Source organism: Saimiri boliviensis, chromosome 13 (assembly GCF_048565385.1).
Source record: "Saimiri boliviensis isolate mSaiBol1 chromosome 13, mSaiBol1.pri, whole genome shotgun sequence".
Lineage (NCBI taxonomy): Eukaryota > Metazoa > Chordata > Mammalia > Primates > Cebidae > Saimiri > Saimiri boliviensis.
The window spans coordinates 41,857,289-41,877,015 of NC_133461.1; the positions used below are offsets into that span (position 1 = coordinate 41,857,289).

A 19,727-nucleotide genomic window follows, 5' to 3' on the forward strand; every position below is an offset into this window, starting at 1 on the left:
TAACATTATTGCCATTCCAAAGATAAGGAAATCAAGGCCCAGAAAAGTTAAGCAATGGAGATGAAGTCACATAGCTAGAAAGTGACAGAGCTCAGACTCAGCCCAGGCAGTCTGACCCTAAAGTCAGTGGCCCTATCACCTCCACAGAGCTGCCCCCCAGATGTGTGCTTCTCTCATTCACTCCTTCATTTCACTGGTGCCAATTCATGGAGAAAAGGATGCTAAGGTACTTACAGTGAATTCACACTGACAACCTCTCACAATCTGTATCTTTAGACTATTATTATTTTCTGAACCCCTACATACATATAAGATGTATTCTGTGAGATGCACAAAGTATATGGAGCTTTAAGACAGGAATATAGGAACCCTACCTGCATTTCCAGCCTGCTAGCCTGCCCTGCAGATTTCAGATTTGCTAGTCCCCACAATTGCATGAGCCAATTTCTTAAAAATAAATCTCTCTAGATAGATAGATTACATAGATAGATGATAGACAGACAGACAGATAGATAGTGTATTGGTCTATTTTCACACTACTCTAAAGAACTGCTTGAGACTGGCTAACGTATAAGGAAAGGGGTTTAAGTGACTCACAGTTCCACATGGCTGGGAAGCCCTCAGGAAATTTACAATCATGGTGGAAGGGAAAGGGAAAGAAGCACCTTTTTCACAAGGTGGCCAGAGAGAAAGCAAGCAGGGGGTGGCGGGGTGGGGGGACTGCCAACACTTTTAAAGCATCAAATCTCATGAGAATTCACTCACTATCATGAGAATAGCATGGGGGAAACTGCCCCCATGATTCAATCACCTCCCACCAGGTCCCTCCCTCCATACCTGGAGATTACAATCTGAGACGAGGTTTGGCTGGGGACGCAGAGCCAAACCATCTCAGATATCCTCTTGGTTCTGTGTCTCTGGAGAACCCTAACTAATAAAACTTCCTAGAGATTCCACATTCCAAAGATAAAAATCAGTGAGAGGCTGTCAGTGTGTATTCACTGTAAGCACCTTAGCCATCCTTCTCTCCCTGATACCAGAATTCTGGGTTAGTTTTGCAGATGCCACTCCTTTTGAGTCTGTGTTTTTTAGCAAGATGAAGTGGAATGCACCAAGTACCCAGAATCCAGTGACCCAGAAGGCAAGGTGGCTCAGCTTGACCTTAATCTCCCCAGGGAGACTCAGATTCCTTTCCTATCAGCACAGCCACTGCCAGAGAAACATCACCAGCTTCTGGACAGCAAAGCAGGCAGCACAACCAGTGGGCTGCCCACAACCAAGGCCAGTGACCCAAAGTGCCAAAGGAACTATCTAAAATAGATGAGTAACTCAAGGAAACCCCAATCGAGGCACACGTACCAGGGACACGATGGTACTACCTCTAAAAGAACTTTCTGAAATGTCCTGCCTTCTCAGAATACACAGGCTTCTGTTACAATATCAGTGGTCTTGGAAAAAGCCTGATTTAACCAACTAAGACTCGCAGAAACCTGTGCGTGTTTCCGTTCTGACCCCGTGCCTCAAGGGAACCTTTTTACAAGAGTAACATTTAAAGTCCTCCGTGACTGTAAGAACAAGTGCTTACATTATTTTGCTGAGTGGTATAGAGCCAGAAGCTTGGTGACTTTTTCTAGCAACCAACAGTGGAATTGATCCTCCTGAGTATTCTTCGACTTAAATTAGAAGAAATAAACTATAGTTTCAGTCAAGGATAGAAACAGATGTTTCACCATCCAGCAGAAGTAGGGAATAGGGCCCCTCAACAGTTGCCCCAGGAGTAAAAAGCTCTTACTGTGCTTCCGGAGCTGAGGGGCTCAACCAGCACTCCATCTCAGGGATAAAGAGATGGAGGAGGATTTGAACCAATCGTCAGCTAGTAAAAGGATAGTGCTAGCTAAGACTAACTTGCCCAGAAGCTCAAAGTTTAAGCAAGAGAGGCAGTTGCCATTACATTAATCTCCAGGTGTGTTCTATTATCCCCTGGCAGACTGTAGAGGTAGAAAAACATCTACTCTGAAGCCAGCTGTGTGATCTCGGACAAGTTACTTAACCTCTCTGAGCTTCAGCTTTATTGTCTGTAAAATAAGACAATGATATCTGCCTTTCCTGAGAGAGTGAGCATTCAATTAATCAATGCAAGTAACATGCTGTGGACATGGCTGGCATGTGGTAAATGCTGAATAACGTTAGGCAATACCCTTGTTACTGATATTACTGTTCTTTTTTTCAGCCACTTCCTGTCCCTCATTCCATTTGTCTTCATGTCTGGATATTCTCTCACTCTCTGTATGTCTCTCACTTCATTTTTGTCTGTGTCTTCTCATTCTTCCCAGTTCTCTCGGCATTCCTTTCTCTCATTCTCTCTTCACCATCCATTCAAGAATTGACAATAATGATCCATTTGCTATTATTTGATGCTTGTTCCTGTTCTTCATTAAAGCTCCAGTGATGTTGCACTTTAATATTCTCAAGGGATTATGCTAACGTCTGCGCCTCCTGTGTGTGCAACCCTGAGTGTGTCTGCCTCTGAGGAATAAGTCATCTACTTTAACGGGAAGGTGTGAGGAGTCTGAGACACACGGGGATCCAGGTGGAAGCACCCCGGGCAACACGTCCTATGACCAAAGCATGAAGTTTGTGCAGTTGGCAAAAAGGGACCTATCAAAGCAGGTCACCTCTCTAGACACCTTCTCAGAGAGGCCAGTCTGGTTCTCTCATCTTCCTGTTTCCCTCACCTCTTTGCTTCAACAGGAAATGAGACAGACAAAATCAACTTTCTCAGTTCACTTCCACTCAGCTAATATCCTCTCATCACAGAAGCTGAAACTTCTCCCCGCACCCAGCCCAGCCCGTCACCAGCTCACTGTTCCTCTTCCACAGTCATTCTCTGGCATGTTTCCTGTAAACTTTAATGAGGTATAATTTAGGTGCCATAAAACTCACCTGTTTTATGGATATAATTCACTGATTACTAGTATCTTCATAGAGTTATACAGTCATTACAATCTAATTTTTTTTAACTTTCTCATCAATACAAAAAAAAGAAAAACCCAAAACCCTCAGACCCATCTGCAATCACTCCCTGTCCCCATACTCAGCAAGAGGCAACCACCAATCTACTCTGTCTCTCTACAGATGTGTCTTCTCTGGGCATCGCATACAAATGAAATTCAACAGTATGTCACCTTTTCTGTCTAGCTTCTTTCACATGGCCTAACGTCTTCAAGGTCATCAGATATCGGATATATGATTTACAAACATTTTCGGTGTTTGTAAAATGTTCTGTGGCTTGTGTTTTCACTTTATCAGTTAAGTCTTTTGAGGGAGCAAAAGGTTTTAATTTTGATGAAGTCCAAACTATTTTTTCTCCTGTCACTTGTGCTTTCATTGTCACATCTAAGACACGGAAAGCCCATGTGGCAAGAACCATGACTTTTCCTAACTCAGTCATAGACTTGCTCCTGTTTTCCTCTGGAGTTTCATTGTTTTGGCTCTTACATTTAGGGCTATGGTCTGTTTTTAGTTAATTTTTGTGTCTGGTATGAGGTTCTTGACATCTTGATTAGCTCCTTCTCTTGTCTTTCACCCTCACATACCCCGTACAGGGCCCTTGTTCAAGCTGTTCACAGATTTTAGCCCCTGGGAAATCCTGCTACCTTCCTTCTCAGCCCCCAGGCTCTCCTTGTCAGCCTCTGCCTCACCACTCTTCTGCTTCCTCCCGCTTCAGGACATCCAAAATCTGCTCACCGCTCGCAGACTTGCCTTGCTCCTCTCACAACTTGCCTTTGTGGCACAGTGTCCTCAACTGCCCATTCTTCAAAATGTTTTCTCTCCTTGCAGAGGCAGATGCTGCTGGTTACCCCCCTAGTATCCATTTCCCTTTCTGCCTTATAACAGGAATACAATTGTGTTTGGAGTGACAATGTACATTCCACAAAGTGCAACTCTATACTGTGGCACAGTTCTCATCAGTGAACTATGGGAGAAAGTTGCTAGTGGGGTTTCTGGAAAGCTCTTTAAAAGGGGCAAACCCAGCCAGCACCAACACTGCTGTTCACTCTTCTCACCTAAGGCAGGGACCATAGCTGTCAGCTAATATTCACAGCAACAGCAGGAAAAGGTTAGCTGGATACAGCCCACAATTCATACTGCGCCCGTGGGCCTCTGGCCAAAGTCATGTGAGTGAAGCTAAGTGCACACAGAATGGGCATGCCCTCCCTCCATCCCTTTCCTTCTTTCTCGGGGCTGGGATGCAGATGAGACGGTAAGAGTAGAAGCAGCCACCTGGTCCCAGAGATGGAATCCTTGTTCTGAGGATGCTGTAGCTATTTTACAGTTCCAAAGAAGATTGCCTATATTCGGAATCTTATACAAGAAAAAAAACTTTTATTTAAACTGCCATATTTGGGGTTTTCTTGGTTGCAACAGAGAAGATTGCATCCTAACCAATACATGCCTCTCTGTCTTGATATGACAGCAGGGGTGTGGGCCAGCTGCATTGTAACTATGATGGAGCATGAAAGACAAAATCCAGATCCTAAAGATAGTAGGGTATAAAGATAAAACAAGCCCAGGTTCTTAAGAGTATCACGGAATCAACATACTGTCCTTGAAACTGTATCATTATCCACTGATTTTCTTAGAGTGGCTTTAGTTGTATAGAACAATTTCATAGAAAATAGAGAAAGTTCCCATATATCCACACTGCGCCTCCCCACCCACCTGTTTCTATCAACATCTTTCATTAGTGTGGTTACATTTGTTACAATAGACTAACTGACATTGACACATCATTAACAAGTCCATAGTTTTACTTTATAATTCACTATGTCGAACAGTTCTATGGGTTTTCACAAATACATAATGTTCTGGATCCAACATTACACTAACATATAGTGTGCTGGCACTGCCGTAAGAATCCCCTGTGCTTTGCCTATTCATCCCTCCCTATCCATCTCCCAACATCAGCTCCCACTCCTGGCAATAGGATCTTTTCAGTCTCCGTAGCTTTTGCCTTTCTTGGAATGTCATACAGTTGGACTCACATTAGATAGCTTTTTCAGACTGGGTTTGACTTCACAATGTGCATTTAAGGTTCCCGCACGTCTCTTCTAGCTTGATAGCTCATTTATTTTTATTGCTAAATAAAAAATACTTCACGGTATAGATGAATACTATGGTTTGTTTATCCATTCATCTACAGAAGGACATCTTCCTTAAATTTTGGCAATTATGAATAAAGCTGCTGCAAAAATGTGTGCAGGCTTTTGCATGGACATACATTTTCAACTCACTTGGGTAAATACCCAGAAGCATGATTGCCAAATTGTATGGTAAGCCTATGTTTAGCTTTTCAAGAAACTACCAGGCTGTCTTCCAAAGTGGCTGTGTCATTTTGCATTCCCACCAGCAATGAGTGAGGGTTCCTGTTGCCCCACATCTTTGCCAGCATTTGGTGATAAGTGTTTTTTATTTTAGCCATTCTAAGGTGTGTAGTGGTATCTCATTTTTTAATTTACATTTTACATTATATTGACATGTAATGTTGGATATCTTTCCATATGCTTAATTAACATCTGAATGTCTTCTTTAGTGATGTATATGCTCAGATCTTTTTCCCATTTTTCATCAGGTTGTTTTCTTATTAAGTTTTAAGAGTACTTTGTATATTTAAGATACACGTACTCCACCATTTAGATACATAATCCATATGTTTTTCAAATATTTTCTGTGGCTTGTCTTTTCATTGTCTTAATACCCACTTTTTTCCATGATAAAAATATAGTCATAAAAACTTTAAGCCACTGTTATTTGGGTTGTCACATGCAGCTAAACCTAAATCTCTTACTGATGCACAACACCTGGGTTATGGTTTCATTGGCTCTGGGTGCTGCCACCTGGGTGACTGCTAACTTTTTAGTTCCTACAGCCAGGGCCTGGTCCTCTCCTCAGCTGGATCCTATGGCTGACCCTCTGGGACAAGACCTCCAGATTCCATAGCTCCCTCCATGGGAACACCCCCAGCCTCTCCAGTCCTCCAGCCTTCTCACCAGGGTGCCCAGTCAACATTTCTCACTAGCCACCCCACACTGGCCTGTGTGTGGCTTGCCATAACCTCAGACTAACAGGTGTAAACCCCTCCTCCCCTTTTCAAAATTGCCTCCACTCTACCACCTATTTCCCTAACCAGTCCACCATTCTGTGCACTATTCCCCTAATGCCACGTGTCCATTCCATTCTCCCATCCCCCTCTACACCAGCTGGCACCATGGCTCCAGATTCCCAGTCCCCTCCTTCCCCAATCCTGGGCAAGACCCCAATACACTCACCTTCCTCGGCTACCAGGTTTAGGTTCATTAGGGCACTCCCTTCTTGTCCCCACAGGGGGTTACATCTGACCAAGGTCTCCTACTCCAAGTTCTTCCCACTCACCCCCACCCAAAGTCCCTCATCACTTAAGGAGTTCTCTGAGGGCTGTCTTTGCAGGCTGTTTTCCTTCTGTCTGACTCCAACCCACAAACCTACCTGATGTCATCTTTGCCCATCATACATCCTGGCATTTAAAGACATTTAGAACCTTTGATTCCAGTGTCCATTCAGCATGGGAGTTACTTCATTCTCCCCTGACTTACTGAACACTTCTCAGGAATGCTGTCTTCCTCACTCAGTGTTTCTTAACTTTGACAGCACACTGAAATCACCTGGGAGCTTTGAAAATCACCTCTGCCTGGGCCCACCCCTCCCCCGAGCTCTGATTTCATGGGCCTGAGGCTGGGAGTCGCAAGAAGGGCTTTAAAGTTCCTCAAGGGGTGGCAATATGCTCCAAGACTGAGAACCTAGGCTGCGGGTTCCCAAACGAACACCCAACCACCTGAACAGCTATTTTTTTTTGGGGGGGGGGGGGCGGGGGATGGAGTCTTGCTCTGTCACCCAGGCTGGAGTATTGTGGTGCAATTTCGGCTCACTATAACCTCCACCACCCAGGTTCAAGCGATTCACCTGTCTCAGCCTCCTGAGTAGCTGGGACTACAGGCACGTGCCACCACACCTAGCTATTTTTTTGTATTTTTAGTAGGGATGGGGTTTTGCCATGTCAGCCAGGCTGGTCTCAAACTCCTGACCTCAAGTGATCCACCCACCTTGGCATCCCAAAGTGCTGGGATTACAGGTGTGAGCCACCATGCCCAGTCTGGATGCCTTTTTTTTTTTTTTTTTTGAAGTGAGATTCTGAACCCCACTCCAAACCTTCTGAAGCCAGAACCTAGACTTCAGCAGTTCTGGCACCTGGATCTGGTGTACAGGAGCTCTGGGCTACCCGCTCAACCCAGCTGAACTCACCCCTAATGGCTCCCTTGGTTTGAAAGGGCCAGCTTTCTCCCCCACTAAGAGCAGGGGCAGAACTTGATGGTCTGCACTTTGAGCCTTGCACAGTAATATGAAGGCAGGAGCTCCTTCGAACCTGTCACTGATTAGCCACAAGGCCTCAGCCAACACACCTGCACCCTCCGCTCAGGATAACTGCCTTAAGGGGAAAAAAATCAAGGAAAGTCTACCTTTCTTCCCTTCCACAGCCTCCCCAGAATCTCTCTCTTAACTTGGGGGTTTTGTTGGTTGCTTGTTTAAGTTTGGTTTTTTAGGTTCAGTCAATTTTTAGACTTATGTTTAAAGTCTATTCAGTGATTTCCCATATTACCAGTCTAAGACGCAGAGAAAAGGTGGACAAATGTGTGAATGGGTGAGGTTAACTTTTATAAGAAAAAGAAACTGCTTCTTGTTCCTTCAAACTTGATATTTTGAGATGCAAAGACCTCTTTGAGAATCTGATGAAGGCTTTGAAATACTTCCCCACCAAAATCTCACAAACCCACAAACTGTACAGAAACCTCAGAAGTTCATGGGCCTCAGAGCCCACCATATGCAGGCTGAGAAGTCAGGTGTCCAAGAATAAAAGCAGAGCCAGTCCCAAATCCCCCAGGTTCCCCTAAGCACGTCAATCACAAAGCTGGTGAGACCCATGTACCCTGGCAGATGGGCCTTCATATGGCTCTTCTCACCCTTTCCCAGATGCACATCCAGCTGTGATTTCTAAGCCACCAGCCTCACACAAGCACATAGGCCCAGGGTGGGAGGACTAGCAGCCCCCTTGGCAGATGAGAGAAAGTGAACAGCATTACACAGCAAGTAAGAGCAGCTATGTTCAGGGCCAACCCTGTGGCACAGGCCTGAAGGGAGGCATGCCAAGGAAAAGGTGAACGCCCCAAGTTACCTGAAGTTAGGAGCACCTGTGAATGTATATGCCATGTCCAGCTACCACACTCATCCTCACGATGTCCCTGAAACATCGTGCTTGGCTTGATGCCATACTCCCACCTGCGATACTTTCCAAATACCCAAAGCCACTATCTCCCCCTGGCCTTGCCTAAAAGCCCGCCTTCTCTATGACAGTGTCCTGTGGACCGGGGCTGGCATTGGTTTCCTTTCAAAGACATTGAGGGTAGCAACAGGGAGGAGTAGGGTTCTGGCCAGCTCGGCCCTGTCGGCAAACCTCCATCGAAGTCTCTCAACTAAAAGTCGAGATCTCAGGGCACCTGACCTGCATGGAATCCTCTAAGTCTAAATTCCAGTGGTTCCCATTTCAATGTATCATCTTCCCAGGATCGGACTATCATTATAACAGGGGCTAACAGTTTTGAGTGTGGATTATGTGTAAGGAACTAGTTAAGGTTTTATCATATTTTACTTCAAAACAACCCAAAGCAGCAGTATTATGATAATATTGCCCCCAATTATAAGGAAACTGAGGTTCAGAGAGGAGAAGTTACATTCCCATAGTCAAACAGCCATGAGACTAACTCTAAAGCCTGTGTCCCTAACATTATATAACACTGCTCTCCTCAGGTGCCAGAGACCCCATCAGAATCCCTGCTCACAGAGGAAGAAAACTGGGATTGGATCATATTTTCCTTATTCTATAAATAAATGTTACAAGTGTCCTCATTTTTTTTTTTTTTTTTTTGAGACAGAGTCTCACTCTGTCACCCGGGCTAGAGTGCAATGGCACAATCCTGGCTCACTGCAACCTCTGCCTCCTGGGTTCAAGCAATTCTCCTCCTTCAGCCTCCCAAGTAGCTGGGACTACAGGTGCCCACCACCATGCCCAGCTAAGTTTTATATTTTTAGTAGAGACAGGGTTTCACCATATCAGTCAGGCTGGTCTCGAACTCTTGACCTCATGATCCCCCTGCCTCGGACTCCCAAAGTGCTGGGATTACACGCATGAGCCATTGCGCCTGGTCACAAGTGTCCTGGTTTTATAAACTATCAGAAGTAAAGTGGCTTGCCCCAGGCCACACAATGACAGCATCAGAAAGAATAACCTGGAGGCTGCAACTTCTGTGTCTGCTGCACCAAGTCATGCTTGCTAATTTCCCTGGCCTTGGAAGGCGATGAACAGACCTGGCTCTATTTTGTTAACATAATTACTTTGTCCTTCTACTTTTGAAGGTCTTTCTCCTCTTCTCTGAATAGCTAGAGCCTGAGTGATAATTCTAAACAACGAGTTAATTTTTAGTCTTGGCATAAAAGTGCAGGGTAATGGACGAGAACAAAGAAACAAACTCCTCCAGCAAGGAAACTCAGGCAGAACACATGGTATGAAAAACACCACAGTTTTCACACAGACTCATACATCTTCATTAGATCATCACAATAGTGGCAGACATTTTGCTCTAATTGACACAAAGAAATCAAGAGAAAAAATGGTATTCTATTTGCCATTTTCATACCTCCAAAGAGCAAATCTTACCTGGGAAGTAATTATATTATAACTCCCACTCATGGGAGGCACACAGACTTTGTCAAATGCCACACATCTAGGAGAGGAACTAAAAGGTCTATTTCAAAGATACAAAGCACTACTCTGGGGTGCTTTGGGGGCACACTTGTCAAACGTCTAGCTACACATGCCTATAATTCCAACACTTTGAGAAGCTAACACAGGAGTTTTGTTTTGAGTCTAGGAGCTCTAGAACAGCCTGGGCAACATAGGGAGACCCTGTCTCTACAAAAAATACAAAAATTAGCCAGAGCAGGAGAATCGTTTGAGCCTGGGGGGTGGAAGTTGCAGTGAGCTATGATTGTACTGCCGCACTCCAGCCTGGGTGACAAAGCAAGACCCCAACAAAAATAATTAAAATTTTAAATTTTTCTAAAAATATTTTAAATGTGTAGCTACCTTCCTGTTTGCAGTTTACCAAGTCTTGAGTCCCATTTTTCTCAACTTTCATAATTCATTCTCCCAGCAACCCTAGTGACTGGAGTACAGAAACGGGATCCAACCTCTACCTACTGTATGGATTCGTGGCCAAGCAATGATTCAGAAGGGAAGAAAGGGAGAATACAAGCACCAGGATCTACTCTGGGGAGCTTACAGCAGGATACCCTGGCCCTTTAGGAGCAGCTGTGGAGGAACTGCCAGCATCTGGAGACAGGTGTTGCCAGGGTGAACTGTTGTGTCAGTGATGAATGATGACAGCAAAACTGTTTCAACTGGAAACAGCGTTTTAGAACAGGACCAATTGTCCTCGTAAGAATCAGCCTCATGCCACCAAAGGTGCAAATGTACATGCTGCATAGAACCTAAAGTACCTTTGCCCAGAAGCCCCTGGGATGGCAGAAGAGTACAGTCTTGGGAATTGGTCATACCTGTGTTCAAACTTGGCTTTGCCACCTTGGACACATAATTTAACTCCTGACCCTTGGTTGTCTTAAATGAAAAATTGAGACAATAAAATCCAATTACACGACTATTATGATAATTAACTACTAAAGATCCCATGAACAGGTAGACTAATATACTACCTGGCATAGCAGCTGATCCAAAAATGTTCTTTTTCTCCCACACCCTTTAGTCTTATGCTTTTATCAATACATTAGCACTTTTCTTCTGAGCTGCCATCTCCAAATCATTCAAGTTTTCATTAAGAAAGAAGAAAAAAGAAACAGGACAGGGTCACCAAGCATAACACCACTAGAGATATTTCTCAAGCTGACAATGATCTACTCATAACACTCCTGGGGGTCTGTTTGATCAATGAGCCATGAAGTCATCCAATTAGACTATCATCTAGCCTGCATTCTGACATCTTATATGAAAGGATGGCACTGTCAAATACTTGGTAAAAACTATTGCAATGGAATTTTCCCAAATCTATCAGCCTAGTAGTGTTAATTTTAAATATAGCAATGAGTAGAATCTGGTGTGATTTAAGATACCCCTCCTATTTGCACAGCCTAGAGTGGTTTCCAAGATCCTTTCTCACATACTATTGGTGTGCCCCTTACTACCACTCTGGAGATAAGAAGGGTATCCTCAGAGCACCTTGCTGAATCCTAACAAGGACCTGGGTCTTCCTGGTGCACATGGCCATGCTATTCAGGAATCCATCTGGCACTGTGCCATTCACCTGGCCACCAGTATTACCTAAGCACATAAAACATGCTGAGAAAATGCCAAGTACTGGAAATTCAGACGAGCATGGTTCTGACCTAGTAAAGTGTTAGCAGCAGAGAAGAGGGACAACTAGCAGCACAATCAATGACCATAAATTGTGAAGGGTGTTAAAACAGGGGAAACCCAGGAAGCCATCAGTACATACTAAAGTCAAATAGCTACATGAAACTAACACTAAGAAGGTTCCAATTTTTCGCCATTCACTGAACTATTCATGAAAAATGAGTACTCTCAGGTAGTATTCAGTGGACCATATTTTTTAACTTGGGCAAGGTAGTTTCAAACAACTTTTGGGGGCTCCTAGACAGCAGGTTAAGATAGTTGAGCATTATTTGCAAAGTATCAAGAAAGCTCTTAAGTTGAGGAGGGTGATGAAATCAGAGATATACATGGTTTAAGATGGATAAGAAGTAGGCTGGGCACAGTGACTCACAGCCTACTTCGGGAGCACTTAGGGAGGCTGAGGGCAAATTGCTTGAGTTCAGGAATTCAAGACCAGCCTGGGCAACATGACAAAACCCTGTCTCTACTAAAAAATACAAAAATTAGCTGGGTGTAGTGGTGCGCACCTGTAGTCCCAGCTACTTGGGAGGCTGAGGCTGGAGAATCGCTGGAACCCAGGTGTAGGTTACAGTAAGCCAAGATCATGCCACACTGCACTCCAGCCTGGATGACAGGTTTACTTTATAAAATTTACTTTATAAAATTTTATATATATAATTTTATAAATTTATTTTATAAATTTTACATATATATAAAATTTGATTAATTATATATGCATAATTTTATAGTGAGAGAGAGAGAGCACGTGCAAGCAAGCACACTGGGCACAGTGGCACATGTCCATAATCCCAGCTACTCCAGAGGCTGCAGTGAGCCGAGATCACACCACCGCACCTCAGCCTGGGCAACTGGTGTAAGACCCTGTCTCAAAAAAAATCAAAAATAAAAAGAAGAAGGAGAAAGGTGGGGCCTCATCAGGGGCTATTTCGGTAATCTAATAAATATCAGAATGGCTGCTTATATGGGTACATTTCCAGAGAGGTTTCACTTTCTGTGCACATCTCTGATTTTTTATGTGTGTATTGCTTTATTCAGACTCAGAGTATTTCTTTATTCAGCAAAAGTATTAAGCAATTCTAGGTATAGGCAAAAGTAAGTTGACATTAGTTAACATAACTAATAATTATTTTTCCCCAGTAATGAGTTTAAAAGATGATATTGTATAAGGCTATCTACTAGAGCATTTGCTAAGAAAATATCCAGTAGATTATCATTGAACACAATGTCTAAAATAGTTGTGAATTCACTAAAATCTGGAAAATACCCATTTATTTATTAATTTTTAGAGACAAGTTCTTGCCCTGTTACCCAAGCTGGAGTGCAGTGGCACAATCATGACTCACTGCAGCCTTGACCTCCCAGGCTCAAGCGATCCTATCACCTCAGCCTCCCAAGTAGCTGGGACTACAGGTGTGAACCACCAATCTGGCTGGAAAATATCTATTTAATTGGGATATCTAATTTAAAATAACTTAAATATAAATATTATCTTCCTGATTATCAGAAATGTTCCTAGGAAAAACTACTCCTGAGTACCCATCAAGAAAAGTTGCTCAAAATGGAAACGGGTCTGTAGTCACCACTGATGACTCACATCTCCCTCATCTGTGATTCAGAATTAAGAGAAGGTCAAAGCCATGGTAGTTCCTTTTAAATATTTTAAGGCCTCAATGTACCCCCATTTCCTAGCAAGTGGGAACCAGTCAGGAGGGTCAACAGTTGCTCTTACCCAGCGTCATCCTGGAAGCCTTCCAACTCATCCCGCTGCTCTGCCAGGGTGGCCTCCAAGTCCAGGTAGGCGCCATTGTGAGAGAGTTGCAGAGTGCAGTCATCCAGCTGCAAGAGAAAGAGCCCGTTATGCCCAACCTGCTTCTCAGATGTGGACTACATATGGAGAAATCACATCTTGTTGCCTTCATGTGTTCTGTAAGATCAAGCAATATCCTGAAATGTAGATCATAACTTGAAGAGGTAGTGTGTTAGTGAAATAGATTGGGAACAATCTGCATGCCAAGTGGATGGATGAGGCATCTCTTAACAGAGTGATATTGACAGCACCCTCTGCGCCCTGGGCCACTGAAGGAGCTCTTTGGGCACTGGGCCACACCAGAACCTTTTTCCACCCTGAGGGGCCCAGATGAGACCTGGCATTTCAAGAGTGGAAATCAAGATCACAATGTATCGAGTCACAGAGCTTAAAAGGCAAATTTAGTGGGGAAAATATGCTATTTCCTTTGATTCAGTGAGAAGCCTGCTTATTCAGATTCTATGGTCATATTCTGCACATTACAAATAATGTTGCTCAATAAAGTATTTTTACAATTGAACTGAAACATCCTCCAACTGAGTGGCAATATACCCAAATTACAACATAACACACAAGAAATTAGGTCTCTTTGTTACTGATTTTTTTTTTTTTTTTTTTTTGAGAAAGAGTCTCGCTCCATCACTGGGAGCCAGAGTGGCAAGACCTTGGCTTACTGCAACCTCCGCCTCCTGGGTTCAAGCAGTTCTCCTGCCTCAGCCTCTTGAGTAGGTGGGACTACAGGCGCATGTCACCACACCCAGCTAATTTTTGTATTTTTAGTAGAGACGGGGTTTCACCGTGTTGGCCAGGATGGTCTTGATCTCTTGAACTTGTAAGCCACCGTGCCTGGCCTTTTTTTTTTTTTTTTTTTTTTTTTTTTGAGAGAGAGTCTCGCTCTGTCACCCAGGCTGGAGTGCAGTGGCTTCATCTTGGCTCACTACAACCTCCACTTCCTGGGTTCAAGTGATTCTCCTGCCTCAGTCTCCCAAGTAGCTGGGACTACCAGCATGTGCACTGATCTCATTTTTAAAATTTTTTATTTTTGTTTTATTCGTTGGCGGGGACAGAGTCTCGCTCTGTCACCCAGACTGGGGTGCAGTGGCGTGATCTCAGCTCACTGCAACCTCCACCTCCCGAGTTCAAGCAATTCTTCTGCTTCAGCCTCCTAAGTAGTTGAGATTACAAGACCCATCATGACGCCTAGCTAATTTTGTTATTTATTTTTAGTAGAGACGGGGTTTTGCCATGTTGACCAGTCTGGTCTTGAACTCCTGACCTCAGGTGATCCTCCTGCCTTGGCCTTTCAAAGTGCTAGGATTACAGATGTAAGCAACCACACTCAGACAAAAATTTTATTTAACACTTACATGCTGTTCATTATGTTTTGGGCACTGTTCTAAACATTTGTACATGGGAAGTCAATTAATTCTCTCACAAACTCTATATGTTCTACTATTTTCTTCATTTTACAGATGGGGACTCTGAGGCACAGAGAGAGGCTGTTACTTACCCAATTCACCATCTAGTAAATGGTAGAGGTGGAATTTGGATACCAGTGGTTTGATTTGAGGACATGGTCTCAACCACTACACTCTGTACCCTCTCTACAGCCCAAGACCCACAAAGAACTTGAAAATTTTGTCATGGTGCAAAATGCAGCTTGTATCACCTGAGTATTCTGGTATGACCAAGCAAAGGCCATGCGTTTGCCACTGCCTTTCCCTTTTCTTCCCAGGCACACAGGCTTGCCTTTTAGTTGGGCTCTGGCTGCATAACTGAGTACTGACCAATAGAATACGGATGAAAGTGAAGAAGGCCCCCAACAGGCTTGGCCATAACACCTCTGCACAACTGTCCACCTTTCTTTCTTGTCTATGGCCAGATGCAGAGGAGCCAGAGGAGACTTTGAAACCTAGAAAACAGCAGAGCCCCAAATGCAAGGAGTTTGGGTTCCTGAGTCACTGCATGGAAGAGAGCACTTTGCTGTCCAGACCCACTGACCCATCCTGGACTGTGGCAAGATTAAGAAATGAGCCTTTGCTGTGCTAACTCATTAAGGTTTTAAGGTCACTACAGGTAGCAGTTAGCATTACACTACATCTAGAATGATTACACTTAAAAATAGAGGAAAATAATTTTACCAAAGAAGATTCAGATTAATATTATGAGGAAATCTAAACTTACACAATCATGCCTGATTTCTTGAGCTATAAGAGGGACTCAATTCATCTTCTCATTGAGTTAGGCTGTCATTCCAAAATGACAGCTTGGGAAAAAGTGGAGACAAATATGTAGTTACTTTAAAACATCTGGATGAATGCTTGATAATCTGCTATAAGTGAGATTTCAAATAAGGAATTAGTTTTTGTTTTGATAGAAAAGTTTTGCTATTATCCTCAACAAGAGAAATGCAAACTGTCATACTATTTAGAAGCAGCAGCTATAACAGGCTGTTAATTCTTGTTAGAGACCCTGCAGTTCCTTGTTTCTTGTTATCCGCAACAGAATGAAAGAGATTTCTTCTTTATTATTTGTGAGAAATACCTAGTTCAGTCATTTGAAAGGGTTAATCCTATTTGATTCACTTCTTTTATTTCTCTAATAGACTGTACCTCACAATTACTAAAGGCTTGCTGGGGGATTTCAGCATTCTTGAGCAGCACCTTATAGATGGATCATCTGATTTGAGAAGGCATTTACTACAAACTAGCCAAATTCTCTGTACCGTAGTGTCAAAGGTGTGCCCAGGGTTTTGGGGAAACACGCAGGAGCTGCCTCCCCTACTCTATGGAAGCAGTAGGCAGGACTGAAATCAGACTTTGCCATCCTGGGTGGAAAATTCCAGTGGAAACTGGACCTGTTAACATGTACAGAGGACCATGTGTCTGGTTGTAATCATTGGCAGCTCATTCTTGCTTTAATTTCTACTGCTGTTATTAACCAAGAAATCTGATTTAGTGTATTCAGCTGATAGTATCAACACTTTTGCTTATTTTTAATCCCACATATAATCAACAGACTGAAAGATGTGATGATGAAAGCTCTTTAAGCCACCACAATGTGCTTTTCCTCAACCCCCGGAAACATATGAGCCTAGAGAAGCACTGGGATAAAGAGTTTCTGCTTCTCCTCAAGGAGATCTGAGTCATTCTGAGTCTGTGGTCCACACTCGGCCAGAGGGAGAGAACCAAGAGCAAGAAGAAGTGCTGTTGGGAGAGAAGCCAAGCACGCACATGAATGTGGCATAAATACTCCCACCAGAGCCTGTGTCAAGCCACCAATGCGCAGTGACCGAGCATGGGGTTAGAAAGAGGTGTGCAGCAGTTCACCGGTATATACCATTTCCACCACACAGATCTGTAAGATCTAAGTAACCTGGAGAACAGAGGTAGCAGAACGGAGTAAAATAATTAGGAAGTGATACGCTGTGACTGTCTATAACCTTTGTGTTTAATATAATCTGCTCAATTGTGAGTTTCTATAATTCTTACATATTTTAAATTTCTTTTAGTTTTATTTATTATTTTTATTTCTTTTTTATAGGGCTCTCACTGTTGCTCAGACACTGGTCTTGAACTCCTGGCCTCAAGTAGTCCTACCACCCCAGCCTCCCAAAGTGTTGACTATGGATATGAACCACTGTGCCTAGCTAATTTGATTTTTAGTAATAGCTACGTTTGACAAGTGGCTCACGAAATTCCTGAGAATTTGACAATCAGTCTTGCAGGTCACCCAGGCCAGCACCAGCACGTATTGCTCCTGGCCATTCAGTTGCGGTACCTAAAATGAAGACAGCAGAGATGAAAAGACTGAGAGACCCTTACCCAGTCTTATCAGTCTCCACCAGCCCTGTGTAAGCTCTGTGGTCTTCTCCTTAGACTGGGAGGAGGTAAGGACGTACTGGTGGTCAGCAGATGTAGCCTCATCTGGGCTATTTTGCATGTCATTTCCATCTCACATCTTCAGATTTTATTCCTAGTAGCCCAAGACAAACATCTTACCTTCCTGGACACTCACCCTGGCCTGCCAGGTATCTGCCTCAAAGTACGTCACACCAACCCCAGATTGTAACAGGAAGCCCCATCATCTCCCCAGCCTCCGACAACAGAATCCTCAAACCTTAGCACAACAGTCTGTTCTTGCCATTCCTCTTCTCATATTCTGGGCAGCATTAACTGCTACCATTTCCACAGTTCAATTTTAACAAAATTATATGTCAGGCACAGGCAGGGCACCAAGGAACACATAATCACTTCCTTCCCTCAAACAGATAGTTTCATTGAGTAAGTATAACACACAAATCAAACACAGAAGAGAATAAAACACCATCTAAATCAACTGTCAAAATGGGTGGACGTTCATTCTCAGTTATATTCTTTCTGCTGTCATTAGCGGAGACCTAAGCATCCTCCATAGAACTGCCCGAGTCCCCCCTCCAGGATTAGAGGGTGTCATTACCTCCTAAGCCAGATGCCACAACCCTGATCCCCTAATGATTGGGTGGGCAAGCCCATCCCATTTGTGCTAGTGAGTCCCTCAACTGAAAAAGAGAAGAATCTGTGTCTGTTAATCTCTCAGGAACGTGGAGTCCTCACAGTGCAGCTATAGGAAGAGGGGCTGCCCTTAGGGAGACAGGACAAGTGTGTGCAAAGAGGATCCTAACAAAACGAGGGCTGTGAAGACAGCAAATGAGTCAACACACACCACTCGAGCCACTCTACTACACAAGCCCCACTCCATCATTACACCCAAGACACAGGAGATTAATATTTAAACCATCACATGAGCCAAGGGGGAAGAATACAGTGCTGCTTGGCTGGACCGATACATCAAAAACAGTAAAAGTTCCTAAATACGTGGGGATAGGGTCATGTTTAGCTATCATTTTCATAAGCAAATTCACAGATACACTAAATGAATTCCTCAATCTTGTCAGTGGTAACTAAGTAACAGTTACTAACTTTCCAAAGAATTCAAAAATAATATGAATAGACAGTGAATGGCAATTAATTCCAATCTGGTTATTATAAAGATTTAGACAGATATATCAAACCTTCCCCTACAGAGTGTACAACTCAGACACCTCCCAGCCAGACCAGTCCCTGCCGAGGAATCTCAGTTCTTACCTACACGGAGGCAACCTGATCTCGTTCCTTGGCCTTTCCTGTCAAATGTCTTCCCAAATGACTTAAGGGACCTGGAATTTCCTGACTCTCACGATTTTCATGTCAACCCTGATCCCCTGGCAGCATGTCCCCTGCAGTCCTTTCTTGGCTCTAGGTTTGGTGGCCAGGACATTGCCGGGCACTTCAGGACATAAGACAAAGCCAGGAGCCACGGGGAAAGATAACATTACAGGGCTATTATAGAAGTGTGGTGATTAAGTAAATTTAGGGGCAGTGACAGCAGTGCAGCTGGAAGACTTCAGATTGGGTCACAGGCTCACACAGTTAGGGCTGTAAACCTGTGGCCAGGATTCTGGTGGGAGGCAGGGTGCTCAGCTGGCAGCTAGACTCAGATCCACAATAAGTGTGCTTTTGAATATCCAGGATTTTGTGCCACTCTGCCTGGGTTAAAACACACCAATAAAGCAGGATCTCATTCTCTGGAAACAGGCAGCATGTTACTGGGGTAGCTTAATGATTATCTAGGTTTTGGCAGCAGGTCCGCAGTGATCCATAGCTCAGGCAATAAAATTTATGTGTAATCCTGAAATAGATTTGCACAGAACCGTTCTATAAATATATACACTAGGGCTACTCTTTAAACCAGGTTTGGTTGTAGGCCAGAAGTGGGAAAACATAATCTGATCTTAAAAAGAAGAAAGTAAACCTGAAGGAAAGCACAAGAGCTTAGGGCACGTCATCGGTTCCCCCATCCCTGCATCCACATCCTCCCAATGTGATTTTGCAGCAACTTCCCTCAAGAGGCAGATTCTTCCTCTACTCCTGGAATCCGGGTGGCCTGTGTCTTGCTTTGGCCAACAGGACAGGGTCATGTGTGACCTGGCAGAGACCTGGAAGGCACCTGCTCACTGGGGCTGTCCTCTCTTGCTGCTCTTGGAGCTCTGCCCCCACCTAAAGATGCCAGGGTTACCCACTGGAGGATGAAAGACTTGGGCCTGGCTGTTCCTACCACCCCCACTCACAGCCTGCCAACTGCCACATGTCACATTAGGACAACCTGGATGGTCAAGCCTCCAGGTGACATACATGACAGGCACATGAGACAGAAATTGGCCAAACTGGCCCAAACCAGAACTTTCAGTTGATACATAGGCTCAAGAGCAACTTTAGGGTTCTGACTTTGTCACGCTCTTCTTTCCATGAGCTTGCCACCCCAACC

At 43.9% G+C, this 19,727-nt stretch overlaps 1 protein-coding gene across 9 annotated transcripts in view; it reads right to left on the reverse strand.

Moving 5' to 3' along the window:
• Nucleotides 1-19,727, reverse strand: part of FHOD3 (formin homology 2 domain containing 3) — a 493,523-nt gene that overhangs the window by 423,265 nt on the left and 50,531 nt on the right. For all 9 annotated transcript variants that reach the window (XM_074383563.1, XM_074383562.1, XM_039463510.2 and 6 more), the window contains exon 2: nt 13,305-13,411. In XM_074383563.1, coding sequence (XP_074239664.1) covers nt 13,305-13,411 — 107 coding nt within the window. The remainder of the gene's footprint in view (nt 1-13,304; nt 13,412-19,727) is intronic.